This window comes from Narcine bancroftii, chromosome 5 (genome assembly GCF_036971445.1).
Source record: "Narcine bancroftii isolate sNarBan1 chromosome 5, sNarBan1.hap1, whole genome shotgun sequence".
Taxonomy (NCBI): Eukaryota; Metazoa; Chordata; class Chondrichthyes; order Torpediniformes; family Narcinidae; genus Narcine; species Narcine bancroftii.
The window spans coordinates 240,935,904-240,960,229 of NC_091473.1; the positions used below are offsets into that span (position 1 = coordinate 240,935,904).

At 39.0% G+C, this 24,326-nt stretch overlaps 1 protein-coding gene across 2 annotated transcripts in view; it reads right to left on the reverse strand.

Moving 5' to 3' along the window:
* Positions 1-5,534: 5,534 nt before the first annotated feature.
* Positions 5,535-24,326, reverse strand: part of LOC138765093 (semaphorin-3D-like) — a 90,155-nt gene continuing 71,363 nt past the window's right edge. For both annotated transcript variants that reach the window (XM_069941799.1, XM_069941801.1), the window contains 10 exons: positions 21,404-21,518; positions 21,083-21,149; positions 20,183-20,327; positions 19,074-19,296; positions 18,904-18,992; positions 18,125-18,166; positions 15,439-15,596; positions 12,745-12,809; positions 11,913-12,052; positions 5,535-6,670 (listed from right to left, as the gene is read on the reverse strand). In XM_069941799.1, coding sequence (XP_069797900.1) covers positions 6,299-6,670; positions 11,913-12,052; positions 12,745-12,809; positions 15,439-15,596; positions 18,125-18,166; positions 18,904-18,992; positions 19,074-19,296; positions 20,183-20,327; positions 21,083-21,149; positions 21,404-21,518 — 1,416 coding nt within the window. In that variant the 3' untranslated portion in view covers positions 5,535-6,298. The remainder of the gene's footprint in view (positions 6,671-11,912; positions 12,053-12,744; positions 12,810-15,438; positions 15,597-18,124; positions 18,167-18,903; positions 18,993-19,073; positions 19,297-20,182; positions 20,328-21,082; positions 21,150-21,403; positions 21,519-24,326) is intronic.

Here is a 24,326-nt window from a genome sequence, read left to right on the forward strand (position 1 = left end):
TCCAATGATGAACCCGAGCTCCATTCATCCAAAACACCCTCCTTGGCTCCTTTTCTGGGCCCCCAATACAATTAAGGAGCTGTCTGCACCCCTGCTCAGCAGCACCATCTTCATGAACCCTGGTCTCAATTCCTGGTTCCCATGAGTCCATCTCCAGCAGCTTACAACCTGATGTGAAGGCTATGGCAGCCGAACCCCTCCCGTGTCTGCTGTTGTGGTCACCGGCCCCGAAGGGTCCTCATCCAGCATTCTCCTTCTTGTCCTGGGAGAATGGGTGGGGGGGGGGGACATTGGTGGAGACACGAGTGATCCTCTCTGCAACTTTTATGATCCTGAGGATTGGGTTCTGATCCATTTCTCTGTAGCAACAGTACCACACTGTGTGGCCAGCTTGATACAGCTCCTGTAGAAAATTGACAGAATGGTGGCCAGTAGCCTTACCTGCCTCAGCCTTCTTAGGAAGTGCTGTCATTGTTGCGCCTTCCTGACAAGTGAGGGCATTGCACTCCACCCTAACGTCCACGGGTTGTGGGAAGCCGCTTGTACTGAGGAATCGCTACCTGGTGGCGGTGCTGTGGCGGGAGGCCCGCCGATTTTTTTTTTTGTCCAGTCTAGGTCACTTGTTAAGTAGACCGAGGAATAGTGCTCTCTACTCTCTGAGAGAAGAAATTGCTCTTCACTAATATGGTAGATGAAGGCATATAGGCCCTTCAATCACTATATCAGCGCCCATCTTCAAAGTCTCCAAATGTGTACAAATCCAGTCATCTGTGTACTCCAGCTGGAGTGCAGATGTCAGAGGTTGAATAGTTTCCCTTCTCCCCTGTTTATTAGTTCCAACAGGAACTTTGTTGAACTTGAGGAGCACAGCAGTAAGGAAGACTGCAGACAGTGGGACATTGATGCTATGTCTGCATTGAGATTAACTCCATTATGGACCTTTTGGTCAGCATCCTGGCTTGTATGCCAATATGAAGAAAATGTAAAATATAAGAAAATAGAGACAAATTATGAGAGGCATAATTATGGACAGCCAACACCTTTTTTCCCAGGGCGACAGTAACAAATTCAAGAGGATGTTTAAGGGGGGGGGGAGGGGGGGAGACACGCCGTCAGGAGTAAGTACTTTTACTTAGAGAGTAGTTGGTGCCTGGAATGCATTGCCAGGTGTGGTGGAGGAGGATGGTACAATTAGGGCATTTAAAGACTCTTGGGCAGGCACATGGATGCAAGAAAAATATAGGGTTATGGGTGTGAGGTTAGGATATGTTTAGGTTGTTGCACAGCACAACATCATGGGGTCAAAGGGCCTGCACTGTGCTGTAATGTAATGTTCTATGTTCAAATTTCTACAAGCAGGCTTTTCATAGTCCTTCTTGGGTAGAACCATAGAACAGCACAGTATAGAAACAAAAGGCTTCTTGACCCATTTAGTCCAAGCCAAACTATTTATTCTGCCTTGACCCATCAATCCACCTGATCCAGAGCCTTCCTTACCCCTCCATTCATGTAGCTGGCCAAGTTGTTTCAGTGGTGGGTGCTTCTCCCTGCTGTTTTCTCTCATTAGTTTTTCCATCCCAGAACAAATCTTACTGGATGACAAATCTAAAAGGACATGTTTCAACCAAAGAAAATAACATCAAGGCTTTGGGAAAATATAGTCACTTCACTTAAGTTCTAATACACATCAGAATCACGATGTCTAGAAAGCCAGAACTAATGGAATTGAAGTGGATTTTATTGATTCAAGAACAATTGAGTGTTTCCTTTATTAAAAACTGAAGTATCTAAGTGCTCAATAAGAACTGATGAAGAAAGTCATCTGTTTTAAACATACTAAACCACTTAAGCCTCTTGGACAGAGATGTTGTCAGAGGATGTTATGGATATGGAGTGGTTTTGGAAAAGGCAAGAAGTTTTGCAGAAATGAAACTAAAAGTGTTAAAGATTCCAGTATATTAGGCCTTTAGGCAGTCATATGTTACTTGAAAATTAAGAATCAAAGAGAGTATTGAGGCTTTATTGTCTTTTATGAAATTCTTGCTTGCTGCAGCCAAACATGTAAAATACACCAATGACAACAGTATGCATTAAATTAACACATTATGCCAAGACAGACCATGAGAGAATAAACATAAAAGGATAGATAGACAGTGTTACATCGTCAGGATAACGTGAACTATTTTGTAACTGTGAAAGAATACACCCTTCTCACTGTAGTAACTGTAGTGCTCCACCCGCTGTGGGGTATAGTGAGTGTGAACAGTTTTTCAAGATGGTGGAAGGCATCAGTAAGTGAAGTCTCTTTTGTTATTTGAATCTTGCATCTTTAAGTTATTTAAGAAGCCTCCCAAGTAGCTCCAGAGACATAACTGTCACCGTTGCAGTTGGTTCAAGAAACAAAAAGTGACATTTTAATTGTGGAGATAAGCTGAGACTTTTGAAGGAAGGTTTAAGCATATGTTGCAGAAGCTAATAGTGAATTATGCTGACAGTTGGTTGAGGAAAGATGGAAGAAGCTTGAATTAAGCAGTGAAATTAGCTTGGTCTTTATGGCCTAGTTATTGTTTGTTGCATATTCTATATTCCAGACCGAGGTGGAGGGAACAATAGTATGTTAAAGAATGCACACATCAGAGAGTAAAAGGAATACAGGGTTTGGCAGGAGAAGTGTGCAGGGAAACTAATTGCATGCCCGAAGAAAGCTACAAAAATGGAGAGAGGAAACATTGAAAGTAAACTCTCCTATCTTCAGACCAAATATCAATGGGAAAATACTCATGTACACTTCAGGCTTAAAAAATATAAATATATTTATGAAGCAAGCACTTTGGTACCATGCACGGAGCTGATAGCGTCTCTTTAAATTATTTGAGCAAAGCTGATGTAGCATTGTGCCTGTGTTGCTTCTCAGAGGGAGTGCCAAATATATTTGCAATTCATAAAGGGTGGGGATACCCTTGTGGAAAACCACTGTATGTATATGTTTGTTTGTTTGGCACACCCATTGGCCGACTGTGCCTGTGGCTCCTTTCAGAGGCTCCAGAATGTTCCACAGCCTCCTTCCCAGTGCAGAACAGTCAAGCAGGATGGAATTGCTTTTGTTCTGAAGCTAATAAAAGCTTATCAGTTTGTTCACCTTCAGTCTTTTGGAGTTATTGATGGTCCATCAACTCTGCGACATAATCTCAAGAGCAAGGGAGTTTTGATTGTTTTCTAACAACTTGTTGAATATAATCATGATTGTGTTATACAGTTAAAATAAAAGGTTTCAAGTTTGTTGCATCCTAAGCTGAGTTTTAGGATGGTGACATGGTGATAGTTTCTAAATTTTCAGCTCGGGCTCCATGGAAAAAAAAACTCAGCAACTGTTAAAAGAGTTATATATTTTTAATGCAAAACCATATTTATCTTTTTTTAAATTTAATAAGATCACAACATTTAATTCTTTATCACATTTTGTAAATTTTCAAACTGCTACAAGCAATTCATTATCTACTAGCAATAAAATGACATTGTTTAATTAGTAACATTTTACATTTATATAATGGGTGAATATCTACGCATTGATGATAGACCAGAGCATATATTTTTCACGTATATAAAATTCCCGGTAAATATGAAATGCTTTTCTTGATGATAGAGCACAGCTTTTAATTACCATGGTATATTTAAAAAAAATGGATGTGGTAGTTAACAAGCTGAGTTAGCAATTGTACTAACTCACTGTAGTTATTCTCATAAAATACATCTTCATTTCAAAACCAAAGCTCAATGTGTTTTGCTTCGGAGCAAGGATGGTTTGGACAGAGTCAGAGAGGGATTCATGAACCCAATCATGAATAGGGAGGGAGGAGGGAGGAGTCTCTCAACATTCAGCCAGTCACTGCCCCCTAACAGCCATGATCTTATTGACTGGTGGAGTAAGCTCAACAGGCCAGATGACCTACTTGAGGTGTGGTTTCAACAAGCCCCAGCACAATTCCAGTAAGTCTTCCTTATTGCTGTAACCTGTCATTAATAACTAAGGCTTAAATACCATATGCCCTAATCACAAATTACACAACTCTTTAGTGACTTGTGTACAAGTACACCTAGGTCCATATGACGATCGACTCAACCAAAGCTTTCATCTTTTAATGAGTACCCTATGTTTCTGTTACATGCACCAAAATCAATGACCTCACATTTTTCTACATTATATTCTCTAACGTTCTTAGTCACTCACTCAACCCTCTTGAAATTTATTTACAAAAATCTCCAAACCTATGTGGTTTAGTGCCATCAGCAAGCATGAAACCATGACATTATTGTTGTTCAGTTAAGTCACTGAAAACCATTCCATATAGCTGAAACCCAAGCTCAAATCCTTTGTACTCCACTACTCAGTCTGCTCACCAGAGAATATCTCGTATCCATTTTAGTGGTGAAGACACTGAACTACATTCACATATTTTTAGTGCGGCTTCGATTGGAGCCACGGGAGAAAACCCACACAGACATGGGGAAACTAACAAATTCTTTACGGAAAGTGTGGGATTCGAACCCCAGACACAATCGCTGGTGCTGTAAAGGCATTGTTCTAACCATTACACTAACCATGCCACCCCACGGTTGCTCTTTTCAGCTGTGAATAAAAAAAAAAAATTAAGGGTACCTCAAAATCAGTTTGGATGGCCTCACTTAAAATTTTATGAAGGTGTATATATAGTTCATCATTTAATGATTTTGATAATAAACTTACAGGGACATATACCTAAAATGTATGACAATACAACTTAAATGTAAAATAATAATTCTAGTAATCCTTAGGGTTGTTTCTCCCACCTTTTAAATTGGCCAATGGATGTCTATATTGGCTTGGATGTTGCTCATTTTAATAATGGTGAAACTTACCCCAGGCTCAGTTATAATGATGTAAGTTTCATAGTAAATTTTAGCAGGTGGGATCTCTACAGCTGTAATGGAACAAAATTCTCGGGGCTGTTGTTGCAACAACCCTGCCCTTCCAGTCTGGATCATTCTGCAACAGTAAGTTTAAAAATGAAATCCATACAATCAGATCAACAAGTGATATTTACGCCATCATTTTCCTCTAAAGAAATCTGAGAATGTTAATATTGCGTAATCAGGATAGAATAGGTTCTCTTGTTCCTAATTCTTATAAAAGCAAAATGAATGATTTTCACTGCCAAATAATTTCTGTGGTGCTCAAAATATAATCTCAGATGGAGGGTTTCATTCCTTCATAAGTTAATCAGTAGTGAGAATTTAAAATATTTTATTTATCCCTTTATCCCCTCCCCTCTCTTTCCACTCCCCTCTCTTTCCCCTCCCTTCTCTTTCCCCCTCCCTTCTCTTTCCCCCTTCCTTCTCTTTCCCCCTCCCCTCTCTTTCCCCTCCCCTCTCTTTTCCCCTCTCCTTCCCCCTCTCTTCCCCCTCTCTCCCCTTCTCTCCCCTCCTCTCTCCCCCCTCTTCCCCCTCTCTTCCCCCTCTCTTCCACCTCTCTCCCCCCCTCTCTCCCCCCCTCTCTCTTCCCCTCTCTCCCGCTCTCTCCCTAAATTCATTTTTCTTTCTGATTTTCAGCATTTTAATTTGTTTTTCTGTGATTCATATTTTATTTATAAATTCCTGCTGGATTCTACCTGATTCTTCCTCTTTCCTCTCTGTATGTTTGGGGAGTATTCTTTCATCTGACTGACTGAAGAGCCTCACCGTGTAAAGTGTAAAGTGCACTGCAATGAATCAGCTTATAGCTGAGCAAGTTTTGACCGAAAGCACCTGAGAACTCTGTGGGCCATTTCAGCAAGCAGCAAAACAAATTGTCTTTGTTTTTTTGTCAATGGCAAATCAGTCTGTTAATTTTCATTGCAGAGCAGATACTTTGAAAATGTTATTCATGAACCATTTGAAGCATAGTTTTCAAATAACATGTTCTAAGATGGATAGACTTCATTACACATTACCACAATTAGATTAATTGACTAGCAGACTTTTTAAGAAGTTTGAGAAGTCAAACTATATTATAAAAATGGCCTACACAGTAATATTTTCTTTCAAAGCAAGTTTCTTTGAAGAAACATGTCCTCCTAACAGATAGAATGCACTCAGATATAATATCTCTTGCAACATTTTTTCAACCTGTGTGGTGATATTTCATCCAGTGATGCTTGTTCAGATTTCACAGTATGACAGATTATTTATCCATTACTCTGATACAATAGACCCTGAACTATTTTTTTTGTGTGACTGCATCTCTACTAAAGAAAAACATAAAGCTTCTGATATTTTCCAACATCTAATATCGCCTAAACTCTGGCACTTTTTTCCATTTTGCTGCCGGTTTGCTACTTTGTCCTCGTTTCCCTGAGCGCCACATTTGTTGGCAATATTCATTTACGGTGATGGCTGGTTGATTCAAAAACTGCAGAAAATCCTTGTAACGTAGCCGCATTCTGTTCCGTGTATCTTTACTCTTTCGATTGCTGTGCCTTGGTTTTGATGGGGCTGCTGTGAAGTCACTCAGAATAATTTTAAGGTGAAACTTGGTAATTATTTGTGTAAATGTGTTCTCCACAGCTCTGCAATAGTAAACCCCAGCATCATCTTCCTTCAGATGACGTATAAGGAGCCCAAGTCTCGTTTTGATGATTCTGGAACCATATTTTACCTAAATAAACATAAAATGAGGTATCAAGGAGTATATTTAACATTGTCTTAATTGCTCTACTAATTAATTGAATTGTTTGTTGTCACATAGAAACCAAAGGACATTATAGCACAGAAACAGGCCTCTTTGGCCCTTCTTGTCTGTGCCAAATATCTAATTTTAAATACCTCTATCAATTCTCCCCTTATTCCTCTATGCTCCAGGGAATAGAGTCCTAACCTATTTTACCTTTCCCTGTAACTCAGTTCCTGAAGTCCAGGCAACATCTTAGTAAATCTTCTCTGCACTCTTTCTATCTTATTGATATCTTAGATAAAAATATAAAAATACATAACAAACATTTTGGGCTTAAGCCATGTACCATGATTCATGATAAACTTTGTTTTGTATGCTATCCAGGCAAGTAAGCCACTATAGCAATAAGTGCAAGAATAAACACATAGCATTACAATAAAGCAAAAGTGTAGATTATAGTGAAACATACAACATAAGTGAATAGAAATACCACATTAATAGAACAGGGGCTGTAGTTTTGAGATGTAGTATTTCCACTTATACCAACCCTGTAAGTCAAACTGTGTAATTTATATAGCAAAAATAAAGATACATAATGAACATTTCAGGCTTGAGTCCAGACACCCAAACAAAATGGTGGGGGAAGGGGCATGGGGAGGAACACAGTCTCACAGGCAGGAGGTAATTGGTGGATAAGGGAGGGAGGGCAATCAGGGGCGGGGGGATGGCTCTGTGAATGGAGAGGAAAAGGGTGTAGAACTGGAGGAAAGAAGACAGAGGGCTGGGGTGGGCTAATAGAAACTGGAGAAGTTGGTTAATGCCATCTGATTGGAGAGTGCCCAGATGGAATAGTAGGTATTGCTCCTCCAATTTACGTGGCCTTGGTTTGACCACATGAGGCCATGGACAAACATGTCAGTGCAGGAGTGGGTCACAGAATTGAAATGATTGGCCACTGGGGGATCCCTGTCATTGATGTGAACAGAGCAAAGGAGCTCAGCGAAGCAATCTTCCAGACTGCATCCAATCTCTCCGATGTAAAGAAGGCCACAACTGGAGCACCAGATTCAGTAAATGACTCCCGCAGATTCCTAAGTGAGGTGTTTCTTCAGTTGGAAGGACTGTTTGGGGCCCAGAATGGTGATGAGGGAGGTGATGTGGGTGCAAGAGTGGCACTTACTGCAGCCACAAGGGAAGGTGGCATGGGGGTGATTGGTGGGAAGGGAGGAGTAGACAAGGAAGTCATGGAGGGAGTGGTCCCTATGGAAAATGGAGAGAGGATGAGAGGGTAAGATGGTTATGGTGGTGGGATCATGATGTAGGTGACAGAAATTATGGAGGATAGATGAAGAGGCTGGTTGAGTGGTAGGGGAGGACAAGGGGAATATTGTTTTTGTAACTATCCAATTCAATTTAACTTTGCATTAAATGGGGACAAAAGGTTATATCATCTTCCTGGACAAGTATGAAGACTCAGCCAAAGACTGAACAACATTGTAACTAATAGCTTTAGCTGACCTCATCTTTCAATCTGTCATCTAAATTGTATTTACTCCATAATGTTTTCAAACAAATTTTATTGCCAAATGCATCCAGAAAATTGCAGTGTTTTAAAGATTGTTCAAATGACTCATCTTTCCATTTGCCTAGCCAGAGATAAAGCAAATTTGTTGATAATTGTGCAAAAGGTATTTCATAATACCATTTATCTGATATATAAAAAAAGGTTATCCAAATTATCTTTTAAAAATCCAATTGATTCTCTAGATCCCCCAAATAGCCTCAGAACACTGAGGAGCAGATAAGTAGGCAGGTTTTGGAATGGTGATGAAGTAACAGGGTTATTGTTATAGGACACTTAAACTTCCCTAATATCAACTGGCACCTCCTGACTGCATGATGAATAGTTGTGGGAGAATTTGTCAGGTGTGTCCAAGAAGGATTCCTGACCCAGTATGTGGACAAGCCGATTATAGGAATTCCCATACTGGATCTAGTACCTGGACAGGCGATAGACCTCTCAGTGGGGGAGCATTTTGGTGAAAGTGACTACAACTCACTGACCTTTATCATTGCAATGGACAAGGATAGGAGAAGACAAAATGGTAAATTGGGGAAGGGCTAATTACGATGGTATGAGACAGGAACTGGGGAGAGTAAACTGGAAATAGGTGTTCTTGGAGGAAAAGCACAGAAGCAACGTGGGGCATGTTTAGGGAACCATGTGTAGGGTTCTGAATAGGTTTGTCCCACTGATACAAGGAAAAGATAGCAGGGAACAAAAGAGTAAAGAGAAAGAAGGAAGACAACAGAAGATTTAGGAAGAAAAATCGAGAAGGACTCATGAGAATTATATAGCATCCAGGAAGGAACTTAAGAGAGGTCTTAAGAGAGCTAGAAAGGGACACGAGAAGACCTTGGCAATAAGGAAAACCCTAAGGTGTTACATGCATTTATGAAGAGTAGAAGAATGACGAGAGTGAATGCAGGGCCACAAGAATAAATGAGGCAACGTGTGCCTGGAGGGAGTAGGAGAAGTCCTAAAATAATATTTTGCTTTAGTTTTTAGTAGAGAGAGGGACATTGATCAAGGTGAGGTCAGTGTAGAACAAGATAATGTGCAGGACATGTTGAGGTTAAGAAGGAGGAAGTGCTGGATCTTTTCAAATATATTTGGGTTTATAAGCCCCCGGGACCAGACAAGATATACCCCAGGTTGCTGCAGGAAATAAGGGGAGAGATTTATGGGGTAATGATCCTTGTGTCCACCCTAACCACAGAGTATTGGAGAATGGTAAATGTTGTCCCTTGTTTAAAAAAGGTCATAGGGAGAATCCTGGGAATTATTGAGCAGTGAATCTGATGTCAGTGGTGGGCAAACTATTGGAGAGGATTCTTAGGGATGGGATTTATGAGTGCTTAGAGAAGTATTGTCTTCTCAGGGATAGTCAGCGTGGCTTTGTGAGTGTCTCTCATGCCTCGTGATCTTAATTGAGTTTTTGAGGAAGTAATAAAATAAATTAATGGAGGTCAGGTGGAAAATGCTCTGTATATGGAACTTAGTAAGACATTTGACAAGTTCTCCCATGGTAGATTAATTCATAAGGTCATGAGGCATGGGATTCATGGAACCTTGGCTGTGTGGATTCAGAATTGACTTGCCTGCAGAAAGCAGAGGATAGTAGTAGATGGAACATATCTGCCTGGAGGCCAATGACTAGTGAAGTTCGACAAGGATCTGTACTGGGACCCCTGCTCTTAGTGATTTTTTATGTGATCTGGATTAAGAAGTAAGTGGATGGTTCAATAAATTTGTAGATGACACAAAGGTTGGAAGTGTTGGTGGATGGTGTCGAAGGTTGCTGTAGGTTATAGCAGGATGCAGAGTTGGATGGAAAAGTTGCAATGGAGTTCAATCCAGATAAGTGTGAAGTGATGCATTTTGGAGGTTCAAACTTGAAAGCAGAATACATGGTCAATGGCAGGATTCTTAACAGTGGGAAGAATAGTGGGACATTTGGGTCCAAATCCATACATCTCTCAAGATTGCCAAGCAGGTTGATTGGGTTGTTAAGGAGGCTTATGGTATGCTGGCCTTCATTATTGAGTGAATGAATTCAAGTCTTGAGGTAATGTTGCAGCTCAATAAAACTCCGTTTAGCCCACAATTTGAATATTCAGTTAAATTTTGGTTGCCTCATTACAGGAAGGATGTGGAAGCACTGGAGAGAGGGCAGTGGAATTTGACTAGGATGTTGCCTGGATTGGATAAGATGTCCTTATGAGGCAAGATTAGCAGAGCTAGCGGTTTTCTCTTTGGAGTGAATAAGGATGAGAGGTGACTTAATAGATGCCTACAAGATTACGAGGGACATAGATAGTGTGAACAGCCAGCAGCTTTTTCCTTGGGTGAGAGTAGCAAATACCAGAAGACACCTGTTTCAGGTTAGGGAAGGAACGTTTAGGGGAGACATCAGGGGTAAGCTGTTTTTAACAAAGAGAGTGGTGGGTTCCTGCAATGCATTGCCAGGGTGGTGGGAAAAAGGCTTGTAAATTAGGATATTGAAAAGAATCCTAGACAGTCACATGGATGAGAGGTAGGGAAGCTTTAGTTTGTTGAGTAGGTTTATATAGATTGACAAAACATCATGGGTCGAATGTTCTATGTTCAATAATATTAACACCAGAAGAGTTATATAATAAAAAAAGATTAATTTGTTCCCTAAGAGGCACAGTTATTTTTGTCTTGGAAAAGTAATTGTCAAGAGAAATTTAAAGCAGTAGGCTGTAGCAAATGGTGGTAAATTTTATGATCAATGAGAATAAGTTGCATTTAAACACAAGTGATAGAAATGCATCGATCTTGCTGCCAAATGTGTTGACATTTTGGATGAATTACCTGAGGCAATCATTTTATTGCCTAAATATGTTAACTGGCAGCCTAATCACTTTTAAAGTATCCCATTTGAACACCTATTGTACAGGAACAGGTTCTTTGGACCACATGTGTCCAATTTAAACGAAGACTTTGCAGCTTGCACCTCTATTCCCAGCATAGTCATTCATTGTGATTTAGGATTCCTCACAGTTCTTAACATCTCCAACAAAATATATGACTAATATTTAATTATAAGACCTATTTGCTAATAGTACAGTAGTGATGTGCATTTATGAATGCTGATACGTACCTAGATGGAGAAAAAAATTGAACTGTAATTTTATTCTCTATTCCCCATTGTGATCACCAAGGCAAGATTTATTTTTTTAACCAGTTAATTGACTATAGAAATGTCAGAATAAGTTTGTGTGTGCACTGCATTATGTTCCTGTGACTAATTACATGCTATGTATAAATTAAAATAATTATAAAGATTTATAAAGACATACAGCATGATAACAGTCCCTTTCGGCCCATGAGCTCATACCACTCAATTACTCCCAATTGACCTGCACTCCCAGTACGTTTTGAAGGGTGGGATGAAACCAGTGCACCCAGAGAAAACCCACACAGACAAAGGCAGAACATACAAACTCCTTACAGACAGCATCAGGTTCAAACCCCGGTCTTGGCCGCGGATGATGTAACAGCATAGCGTTAACCTCTATGCTAACTGTGCTACTTCCTGTATACTATATATATTCTCAGGTCGATAATCATATAAATTGGAATATTTGCTCTACACCTAATGATTTTTGGAGTTTATGATGCAGAATTCAGACCGATTACCTCCTCCTGGTGTCCCTCCAATGATCTTTGAACTGACCAGATGGCTGACATTTGTTGCGACCTTGGACTGCATTCCAGGAACGTAGAATTGTGTTGAACTCCAAAAATCAACTTCTTCTCAGTTAGCGCATTTGCTGCATCTACATAATAGGGAATTTTAATGTGAACATTAGAAATACATTACTGTAATTGTTTCCTATTGGCAAACAAAGAATACAGAAAGGGTTTAACAACAAATGATTACCATGTTCTAGGTTGTAAAACGAGAAGAGCTGACAAAGCCTACTTTGGCTCTGACGTTTCGAATGATTGGCTTTTCAAGGTGTTTTTTACTGATTTCATACCAAAACAAGATGTGCCCCAGTAAAATCATAGTTTTATGGTTCTGCTTGAAATAAAGTTTCCCTGTCAAGTCACTGCATTGCATCATTTATTACTTGCAAGTGTTACCATTATCATTTAAAATGAAACAGATTTTTCACAAATGGTAACCAAAAGGCACAAGTGTAAAACATCTTCGTCCCAATATATAAAAAAAATGACAGGTCTTTCTCCATCTACGATAAAGGGAAAATTGCAACCAAAATAGAGAATTTATTAAACAGATAGGTTGACCAAAAGTGCAAGAAGATCATTTTTGCCTTTGTCTATTGTATGTAAAAACAAATGTTTTTGTCATTTTGTTTTTACCCATTCCCATTTTCATTCTTGGATGGGAAATTGCCTGATATGCTGCCCGACGATCATCTCTGTCAAAGCCAACCAAAGTATTTCCATCACTCATAAATACAGAAGTATAATGCAGTAACTGCTGAATTTAACAATTACTCACAGTCATCTTGATCCCAACATTGCATTACTGGGTCTCCAGTCTTTACATCTTGACGTCTAGTTTGTCTAGTAGAAGAACAAATCGTTAGCTATTGGTTTTAAACAGAAAATCTTCACATCAGGTTCTGTATCTTCCGGCATATAAGATGGTCCTCGAACATTAAAAATGTCACCCCATAACCAGGGGTTACACCAAATATAAAATCTGAATCTTAACAGCGAAGTCTCAGAACTCCCTACAGTGAAACATCAGCGCTCACCTGCGCCAAGTTTAAAATCCAAAAGTTAACATCAAAGTCTCAGCGCTCGCCTGTGAAGTCCATTTGCCTAGTCTGTCTGGCGTCAGCTCTGTACAGGCTTTAAATGGCCTGTTAAAGGAACTGATGGTGGTTTATTTTACAATATGCCAATAAAATTTAAACATTTACTGAGTAATTTGCTTTTAAAATATTGTGAATTAGTATATTAAATGTGCTTAGCAGCGTCACTTCACAGGTCAGTGGTAAGTGCCAGACTAGGGGTCGTCCTATGCAGCAAGTAGAGATCAAAACCTAAATTTTAGATGGAAATTCAGGGGTCGTCTTCTACATGAGTCACCTTGTATGCCAGCATATATGGTAAGTCAAGATAAGTATTAATAATGTATTAATTCAAATAGATGTCTTATTTTGTTTGGGTATTGGGCTGTTGTTGACAGGTACACTATCTTTTATCCTGACATCTAAAATCTGGAAAGCTCCAAAATCCGGCAAGTGGAGAGTGAGACGGCAGTGTGAGGGGGAGAGACCGGAAGCGTAAGTCGGGCGGGCGAGATACCAGCAGCACGAGTCGGGCGGGCAAGGGGGAGAGACCGGCAACATGAGTCGGGTGGGTGAGGGCGGAGAGATCGGCAGCGCAAGTCGGGCGGACGAGGTGGGGGCAGAAGATGATAACGCGACTGGAAGGGGTGGGAGTGCATACCGCAGCACATTTCGGGTGGGCTTAAATCTGGCTTTCCGAAATCTGGAAAATTCCAAAATTTGGAACACTCTGTCCCCCAAGGATTCCGGATAAAGGATTGTGCACCTGTATTATTCAAATTTTAAATTGTGAGTAGGTGAATATTCCAGAAACCAAAAATATTTGATATTCTAGACTATCATTCTGGAGTGAAACATGAAAGTCTGCAGATGCTCTGATTGTAATAAAAATGTCGGTAATACATCTTTAATAAAACAGAAAGTCTGCAGACATCATGTTTAAGTAAAAACACAATGCTGGAGAAACTCAGCTGGTCAAACAGTGGACTTTATAGAGCAAAGATAAATAACCAATGTTTCATGCTTAAGCCCTTCATCAAGGTATTACATCTTTGTCTCCTATGGATGCTGTGAGACCTGCTGAGCTCCTCCAGCATTTCTGTGTTTTTAGTCTATCATTATTAACACTGCATATCAAATGCTCTCTGCAGTGCTAATATTGGGGTACAATGGTTAAATTATTGGGCTCTCTTCCAAAGCCCAGGATTGCTGATCTGAGTTCAAGCCTATTGATCTTGGAGTATTTAAATTCAAATTGATTATAAATGATCAGAAGTGATGCCTCAAAAATACTGGATTGTAGGATTTTGTGGAAGGAAATCAGCTGTCATCAAACAACGATTAACTGAAATGGCCTGGTAAACACTCCCTGTCAGCATTCATTAAGGATGGACAATTTTTTTTTAACTGTCCAAGTAGTTGTGAAATAGCTTAGTACCACATACTCTTCTTGCTTCCAGCCAATCCTGCTCTATATCTTCCTCCTTCTCCCCAAAGACCATTGGAATACTCAGAGAACATCTACATTTCATATGCATTCCTTAATGAAAATCTTGAAGCATTTTTAATTTTTGAGTCTAGAAAATTAAATTGATTCTCACCTGGAGACACTTCTCATCACCTTTCCTTCTTTCTCTTGATTGTAGCCTGATATACAGTATATTATCAAGCCTTCGTATCACTACCTTTACAGAGGCAGTGATTTGTGAAGTAACAGAGAAGCAGAAATTAAATGGTCTTATGAATATAGGGGTAAGAGGACAGGATTCAATGCCTGGGTTACCACATCATGCCCCACTCGAGAAATTGATGGGGTGCAATTGTGATAGGGTCACGTCACATGTTATGCTCTTATTCTCTTTTGTTTTGATTGGCATATTGGCCACTGTAAATTGCCATACGTGTGTAGGTGAGTAGTAGAATCTGGGGGAATTGAGAGGAATTTTGGTAATTAAAATAGCATGTGAAGGATTGGTCAAAATGGGAGGAAGAAAATCAACAAGGATGAGGTGAGGTGAAGAGTTTGTTTCCATGCTGTGTGATTCTTTGACTGTTTTTGTTTTGCTGGATTAAGGTCATACCATGGAACTTCAGATGTCAGTGTCAAACCTTCTTATTACTTGAGTTTCTCCAGCTTCAGCAGAAGGAATGGATTTATAGTTTGCCTGTAAATACTGAGCTGCATGAAAGCAGTTAAGATGTTTCTGTACAAAACACAATAAATCTTTTTCCTTGTGTTGCAAGTTGACCTGCTTCCCTTTCTACTTTATCACAATCATCATTAATGATTTAGAGAATATAACTTCCTCAATTATTTTGAACAAAGTGCAGAAAAATTCATCTGGAAGCTACAAAGAAAATTAATGGCTCAAAGCTGACTTGGTTTTACCCCTTACCTTTTCAGTGCTGGCACATATCTGCAACACGACATTCCATTCCATCCACAGTAAGGATCTCTGGAAAGGCAACATTCGGAGCACGTGGCACCATATGCACCACACCTTTGTAGAGCGACCTGTACGACACCATCTTTTGATCCAACGTAAATCTGTTTCTAAAAGTGACACAGAAACCGCATATAATTTCTGTTAAAGGATTCACGTTCAAAAAAAATTATCTTCAGATATTGGAGGTGAAATAGTTCCTTAGTTTCAAAGTCCTTAAATCACTATTTGAATTGTCTAATAAAGCTCAGAACATCTTCATAGCATCTTGTCCTTTTCGAATTGCAATGATGAATATGAAAAAGTAGCAATACCGTGGTTTTTTTAACTCTATTATTTTCCGGATGCAGACGAAAGGACACTGCCTCCCTTTAGACACCAGATATTTATCTCTGTCAATTCAGCAGCTTTATTCACTGGAAACCAGGTACAAGTTTTTACAAGGAGGTTCCACCAGGCGTCACCAGAGAGTAATCTGGGCTGGAAACCTTGAGAAATGCAGGAAACTGCAGGTGCTCGAATCTGAAGCATAACATAATCTGGCAAAAGAGCTCAGCAGGTTGAGTGCAGCATCAGTGGGAGAAAAGGAATGGTCAACACGTCAGGCCGTTGAAAACCTTGACTGTTTTCCATTTGAAAGCAGAGTGAAACTATAAACCAAAGGTAGAAACAGACATGGAAGCAGACACACTCAGATAAATGACAACTGTCATTTTTTTTTTTTTTTTTTTTTACACAGAAACTTAGGAATTATTCTGAAAAAAACGAGCATACTTACCTTTGGGGTGTCCCAATGAGGTCGTTTACGCAGGGGCACTATCAGGGCACTTTTACACAGCCTTTTTCTTGTGTGGTGGAGTTTCTCGGAGGGGGAAACATCATATTTGTTAGGCCTGCTTCTTACAGAGTGGCTGTGGTCATTTTACACTGCAGCTGCTCCGTAAAAATGTGTCGTGGAAAAATTATCATAATAAATTCCGTCTCGACATTTTTATACTCCCACCAGAGCGGAAAATTTCCTGAAATTTTCTGCTGTTCAGCGGCTGTGTAAAAGTCCCTAACTAGAAGTGGAAATGGTAAGACACAAAAGTCTCCAGACACCGCGGTTGAAATAAAACACAATGACGGAATGAATTTCCAAGGAGGCACAATTCAATTGTGGTCCAGCTCTGGAAATAAGCAATTTGCACAGGTGTTGTACTGGAAAAAAAACTCCACGTTTTGCACGCAAATTTCTGGATGTGACTTTGGGGACAATGTGACATTTGTCACATTGGGGACAAACACACCCCTCTTCTTCAGCAGGCATTAATCTTCCTTCATCTCCCCCCATCATACACATTTCTTTTTTTTATTCTCTCTCCATCTGACTGCTTGGAAAATTCTTAGTTGACATGTTTCAAAGAACACCCCATGGAAATGGTGTATCATCAACTTAACTATATTATCTCTGCATTTCTCCCTCTCTGGGTCTCTCCAACTAATTCATGTGATTGAGAATATTATTTCCTAGTCTTCTGCAAATGACAGTCATGACCCATTTGAAGGGAATAATAATGATGAATCCAGATAACTCCTACTGCCTCATTTGAAACCAAGACTTTAATGTGCACGTATTACTGTTGTTTTTACAAACCTTATGAAACAATTTGAAACATTTGTCGGAATGACCACTGGAAAGTTAATTTTGCACATCTAAACATTGGTTATATAATTTGAGTTACTTAAACCATTTTAATTCCACACACCAAAGCCACACCGACCTCTCTGTCCATGGCCTCATTTATTGCCAAACTGAGGCCACCTGCAAATTGGAGGAGCATCCTCTTATATTCTTGTTTTGACTTGTCCAATTTCCATTAACCCCTTCCCCCTGGTCTTTCTCTTTCCCTAACCCGGGTCTTCTTTCCTTCTCTCAGAGAACTACCCTTCATTGCTCTCTGCCCTCTCTCTATATCACTTCAGCTTCTTTCCCTTCTACCCTCCCAGCTATTACCTCTTCCTGTTAGCCTGTTCTCCTCCTCCTCCCCTTCTCTCCTCACTCTTCTCTCCTTATCTCCTCCTCACCTTTTTATTGAAGCATCGGCATGTGGAATATTGGCTGCCTTTTACTTCCTATGGATGCTGCTGTGGTGATATGTAACTACACCACTAGGCCACCAGGGGTCATCCAGGTGACCTTGTGTATAAAGCAGTCCAGAGCTAAAATCTAGCCTTCCAGGTTTGTCTTGCAGAGAGACAAGACCTCTTACTGTACAGATTAGTTTATTAAAGCTGTCTTATACTCGCACTGCTGGTGTAGTTATTGTCAGTACAGTTGTATGACCTGCTGCGATTCTCTAGTGCTTTTTTGAACTGCTCTAGGCCTCAGCATCTGCAGGGTTTCGTGCTCAACTTATGTTGAGTTATATTTAGGTTCCTTACCTGCTTTTTTTTTGAAGACTTTATTTAAAATTTTATAACATGAATACAATAGAGAATTACATTTAAAGAAAAATAGAAAAAAAAATTAAAAAAGGTATGATTACAATATTATATCAGAAAACTACACAAAATAACCCCCCCCCCCCTGTTAATTGTAACACAATATTAATAGTCTAACTTAAAATTAATCCAACCCTCCCCCCTGGTTCCTTACCTGCTTTGAAGAAATTTCCATTGTTAATACTGGAGTTGATTCCTAATAAAATGAAAATATTGCAAGTTAAGGGATTTTAGTAATATAAAAAAATAACTAAGTTGCACAAACATGAAATAAAGCAACAAATTTGGTGTCAATTAATTTGAATACCCTTCGATGGCTATAGTTATTGTTAACCTGCTGGAGGAACTCAATGAGTCGAGGAGCATTAATGGGGGAAAAAGGAATTGTTAATGTTTTGGTCCTTGATGAAGGGTTTCAACTGAAACATCAACAATTCCTTTGGCCTCCTGCTAATGCTTCTTGATCTGCTGGTTGTCTATAGTACTTTGAGACTGAGTATTCCCCAAATTTATAATGTCTTGAACAAATTTATTTTTCATTTCAGTCATAAATGTTGATCCTCTAATTATGTCCCAAATGTCCCCAGTTGTTCAACATGTATGGCAATAGTGAATGCTTCATTGTAGCTATGGTTTAACTTGGTAATTGTTTGGAAATGTGTTTTTTTTTCATTAATAATAGAGGGAATACTTGTTAGATTAACACTATTTAGTATGCCTTAAAAGAAGAAATATGTTTCATTAATGCTCCATAATTAATATGGATACCTTAACTATTAACAATATAGCATAAATATCAAGTAACTTGGATGCTCCATTGGGTTTATATTAACCGAGGAGTGGAAGCTTCATTTAGCTTGTTCAATTTCAACCACATAAAAATAAAAAATCTTCTCAGCTCCCAATCAAATTATAGAAGATAAAATTGTGTACCTCAAACACTTGCAATTCTTCTAATACAATTTCTTCTGTATTCATATTGTCCTTGGTGAGACTCAGTGTCTTTATTACTGACCCGACATCTAGAAACACATAAAGAGCACGCATTATGTATAATGAGTATATTTTAAATAATGATCATTTATAATGAAGATCTTGTGTACCTGTGCCCAAAAATAGAACAGCATACTGTCCATCCTTCGCATTAACACGATCAACCACGAGCTGTTTGATTTTGTAACCTGTGTTTACTTGAATGAAAACAGGTCTCTGGTTTATTGGATATATAGCCTTGTACATCATTGGGTGATTTTTAATGAAGTTGATGACATCATCTGAAAAATCCTTGGTAGACTCAATGGTGGAGTCAAATGTTTTACTGGGACACTAAAATAAAGCAAGCATGAATATTTTACACAATTTTTCTTTAAACACATTTAAATCCAACATAATTTCATGAGAAGGTGGATTACTTTTCTATAGTGAAGAGATTCTACATCAAAATGTGCAATGTATTGCATTGTACATGGGTCTGGCATTTTTTTTCACATTTTCTTCCATTTCGATGATTTGTATTACATGTTGATCTTGCAGTGAGGGATGACCTCAAGTGAATGCTGCTAACGGACACGGAAACGTGCACTGAAGCTTTGTTTAGCCACCATAATGCTTTGTGGGGAAGGACCATAATCTAGGGTTCTGGAGCCATTGGACATTGAGTAGCTGGGTCCAAACATTTCATGCGTACATTGTTTAGGGAAGACATGCAATGGATAGAAAGAGAATGTCGATAAAGATGTATACCAATTGTATTTATTGTAGATGTTATGAATAAAGTTAATCTTTTGAAATATAAAAATTGTGCATACTTCTTCAAAAGGCATTTCAGTAGTGAAAGGTTGCATCCTTCTTCAGTTCCTGAAGGGGTTTGCTCCTCAATTTCTAACTAGACCTCAGTCTCGTGCTCTTGAACTTTGGAGACCAGTGCAAAGGTGGCAGGGTAAATCATGGGATCTCTGCAAGGGTCTTCTCTTTGATCTCACCAAGGTGACTATTGGGTAGTAAGCCTTCGATAGGCATTATTGAAGTGTCATTGACTGCAAGCTTCAATGGCATTTCTCTCTCCACAAACGCCACCTGACTTGCTGAGTACTTCAGGCATTTCCTATTTTAGTTTTACAGTTACAGTATTTGTTTGCCTTTTGAATATAACCTCTGTGCTATCCACCCCTCCTCTTCAATGGCCAATGGAGTAATGGATTACTGTACTTACCGTCCCAGGTCTGGGATACGGAATCTTCCCATGGTATTCCACCCAGTGGTGATCAGGACTGTCCTTATGTGCAAAAGGTCCATTAAATGCAGCATGAATGTCAGCTAAACTGTATGCGCAAACAGCTGAGCCACTGAAAACAGAACTAAGAGAGAAAAAAATGTTCTTGAAATATTAGAATCAGGTTTATTGTCATGAAATTTGTTGTTTTGTGGCCGCTGTCTTGTGCAGAGCGACCTGGAAAATCGCTGTAAATTACAATTCCGTAAATACAAGTTTTAAATAAATTAAGAACTAGTGCAAAAAAAAGGAGAAAAAAACTGAGGGTGGTTCAGAAATCTGATGGTGGAGGGGAAGAAGATGTTTTTTTGTAACTTTGAGTACGTGGGTGTGTGTTCAAGCTCTTGTACCTCCTTCCTGATGGTTGCAGTGAGAAAAGAATATGACCTGGGTGGTGAGGGTCCTTGTTGATAGAGGCTGCTTTCTTGAAGCACTGCTTCTTAAAGATGTCTTTAATAGAGTGAATACCCATGATGGGACTGGCCAACCTTCTGTAGTCTGTTCCTGTCCTGTGCACTGGCTACTTCCAAAGTTAACTAAGCTATTCATTTTTAAATGATCACCTCTGTGAAAAAGATAGTGGAACAAAAGATGGGTGCTTATAGGTGTTTAGAAAGGTATGATATTCAGATATTTATCTGCATAAATCTGTCAGTATTTTCTAATGAAAAAGTAAAATAACAGACAAACAGTGTCTACAAAAAATGAATATTGTTTAAATAAAATTCTAGTATTTTAAATTTCATACTTATGTTATATTCAATAAGTTTCTTAGATACACAAACATATCAGTTTTATATGATCAATTGGCCATTTATTAATATAAATATTAGCATTTACCTAGAAGATGTGAAGACTCCATAAAACACAGGTAATTTTTCATTGGAGTTGAACAGGAAAACATCCTCTTTATAAAGGAAAAGCATTAACACAAAGTAAGAAATGTTGTCCAAAACATGTCATTATGCATTTTTGTTACGTTTATTCAAGCAGAACTAAATTATAAATTTTATGATAACAAGATGCAGAAAGAATAATTCTGTTACTTAGATATGCTTCATTTTCTCTCCGGAATGTATTTCTTTTATTTCTATATTCAACATCCCAATGAAAGAAGAGAGGCTAGTTGCTTGGTTTATCCCTGTAGTAGACATTACTTACGCAGTTCATCGAAGTAAGTCTGATATCCATCAGGCCCTGGGACTGAACAAATTAGACGAGCTTTCAGGAAGGTAGTCCACTTGTTGATTAAACTCCGCTGACCTCCAATATCTTTCTGCAATGATGTAGCTTACGTTATTTGGGAAGAACAATGACATCACAGTATCTGAAAGGAGTGATATTCCAATGCCCAACACAATTTACACAAAATTCATGCAAAAAAAAGATGTCCCTTTAAAATTAACCTCACAATCTCTTAAGTCAATTAGAGCAAGAGCTTATGGTGTTGGGGGTGAGGGAGGGGCAGTAGGAATTTGGGACAGTGTGTGGAGATAATCAGAGGGAAACAGGAAAGATTCTCCATCAGGAAATCTGGAATTAAAAGATTCATGCACATTCTGCCAATGTCAAGGGCAAAATGTCTTCAGCTACACATAAAGGTGAGACGACCAGGCTATTTTGAATGATGTTGACATCAGCAGAGAACAGAAGATTGAGTAATTCTGTTAATGAAGCTTGATAACCCCAGTGGGGCAAGTGGCTGAAATTGAGTTTAATCACATTGGTTAATGTTTAATTATCACTCGATTTTCTGGATAAGATACCAATTTTTTATTGGGAGGATTGTTGCTCGTTTTGTTTCGTCTTTCAATAGAGCCTTTCAATTGGCTCTGTTTTCAGAATAGATGGTCCATTTCTTCAACAGTAGACCATGTTGAGTCTTAGGCTCGACTTTCAACCTATTTAACTTGCTGGTTCATTGTTGTTTTCAATAAGTACTCTGTTAAGTATTATAAGTGGCTACAGATAATGTTCAGACTGCATTATAAATATGGCAATACAACCACAGCAGGAAGTTCCTCTAATTTAGTATGACATGTTTTAAATGCAGTGGTCTGTACTTTAGTTTCCAGCATTTTATACTCTTTCTTTTTTCTCCATCCTCATTTATCTCTTTCCATTTACATTTTCTCCAGAGAAATTGCAGTTAACAAATCTTCACCCCTTTCCTCAACTGCCATCATCACCACTTCCCCTATTAATTCCATCCCTTAATTTGCTTTTCGATTACACCTTGATTACATTCATAATTTATCTGTTATAGAAAATATTGAGATTTACCTCCCTGGTCTTTCTCAGCTTTACTTCCCACACTTCCTTAGATATCTTTGCTTACCTCTCAAGTTCTGCTTGATTTCATTTTGTTGGATTAACACTGAATTTATCACATGCTACTTTTTAAGTCTCATTTGAGTTTGTATATCTCTGCAACAGGGGTGGCCAACCTTTTAATATTTAATTTAGATATTCAGCATGGTAACAGGCCATTTTGGCCCATAGGTCAGTGCCACCCAATGAACCTACATCCCTGGTACATGCTCTACAGTATTAAGGATCCTTGATTTTTGCTGTATCTATTGGTGTATCACTTGTTTCTCAGGCACACTATGGGACTCATCCCCCATTTATACAAGAATGACAGCAAGTCTGATTAAGCTGTTCAGTTGCCAGCCTCCAACTTTTATGTTTTTTCAACTAGGCACATATGCTAGATCCAAAAATTTGACTGTCACTTGTACTCTTGTCTTCATTGATCATTCTCATTAAATAAATTCATTCACATCTGGATTGCTCAACTGGTTTCCCCATGCCAACATTATCATTTTGACAAGTGTTTTGCAGGAAGTTGAATGATTTTATTCAATGTTTGTGTTTAATTCAAAAGCTTTATTTTATTGTTCTTTCATTTAATAATGTGGAACTTGGATTGCGCTGGAATCAGGTCGGATTATGGTGGACATTCCCTGCATACTTTTTTGAGGCCAGTGGCAGTTCCTTGGACAATCAATCCACTTTGCTCATTCATTTACTATTAGGGACCTGCTGTAACCAGTGTCCAGTCACTGACTCTGGGAAGTTCTAAACTCAATAGCTTGGTCAACAGCTGAGGCAGGAGCAAGGTCAGAGAGGAGGTCATTGGGCCTGGTGTGTATTGGCGAATAGGGAGCATCTGGTGGGAATGATCCATAGCAGTGGCCCATAATTAGGCCAACTTGAAAAAGAACCAGGAAGACTTTCCAATGAGAAAGATTCATTAGTGGCCTTGTTGGGAACTATTGTTTTGCTGTCAAATGCCTTGATGGCAGTTACAGCCATACATGGCACATACTGTCGTTAGTGACTAATGACTTTATAAAGGCGGCCTGAAGCAGGCAAAGAGGCCCTGTTTGCACTTACCAATGTGATTAGGACCAGTGGGGGTACATGGAGTGAGTGGAGGCAGTGAGTTGGGGGTGGATGGGGGCTTAATTGCAGGGAGGGCAAGTGCATTTTTGGCACAGTATGTTCATCACATTCTGCTTGCCAAATCAAATGCTTAAGCATTTATTTTATGCTGGTAAATAGGTCATTTTCAAATGGTTTAGAGAAAGATTTCATTTCAAAATAGAACGGGAACATAAATTGACTGTCATATGATTCTGTGATTCTAGAATTTGTACTTTTATACTAGTAAAGTTAGGTAAGAAGCTGGACAGCCAAATAAAATAAACAACCATGGCCAGCGGCTAGATCCTTCCCTCTGCAAACATTTAGATAGTATTCAGGAGGTCAAATCAAACTCAATTTATCATTACTTTGACACCTTCCATTTGTTTTTCTGCCATTTTGGATGTTTCCAATATCGCTTCTGGCTTTGTAAAATGGAATAGTCAAAGTTGGCATTGAAATCAGCTGCTCCCCAGTTCCCAAGCATTGTCAAGTATGTGCCATGTCCAATCATGCAACTGGATGCACCAGGGAATTGCGAACCAGCATAAAATTGTTTGGTATGCTGGTTTATAAGAACCTTACAACAGTTGAGATAATTGTTTAAGGATTTGATGGGTTTTTTTTTATAAACTTCCCACTAATTCAGGCAGCA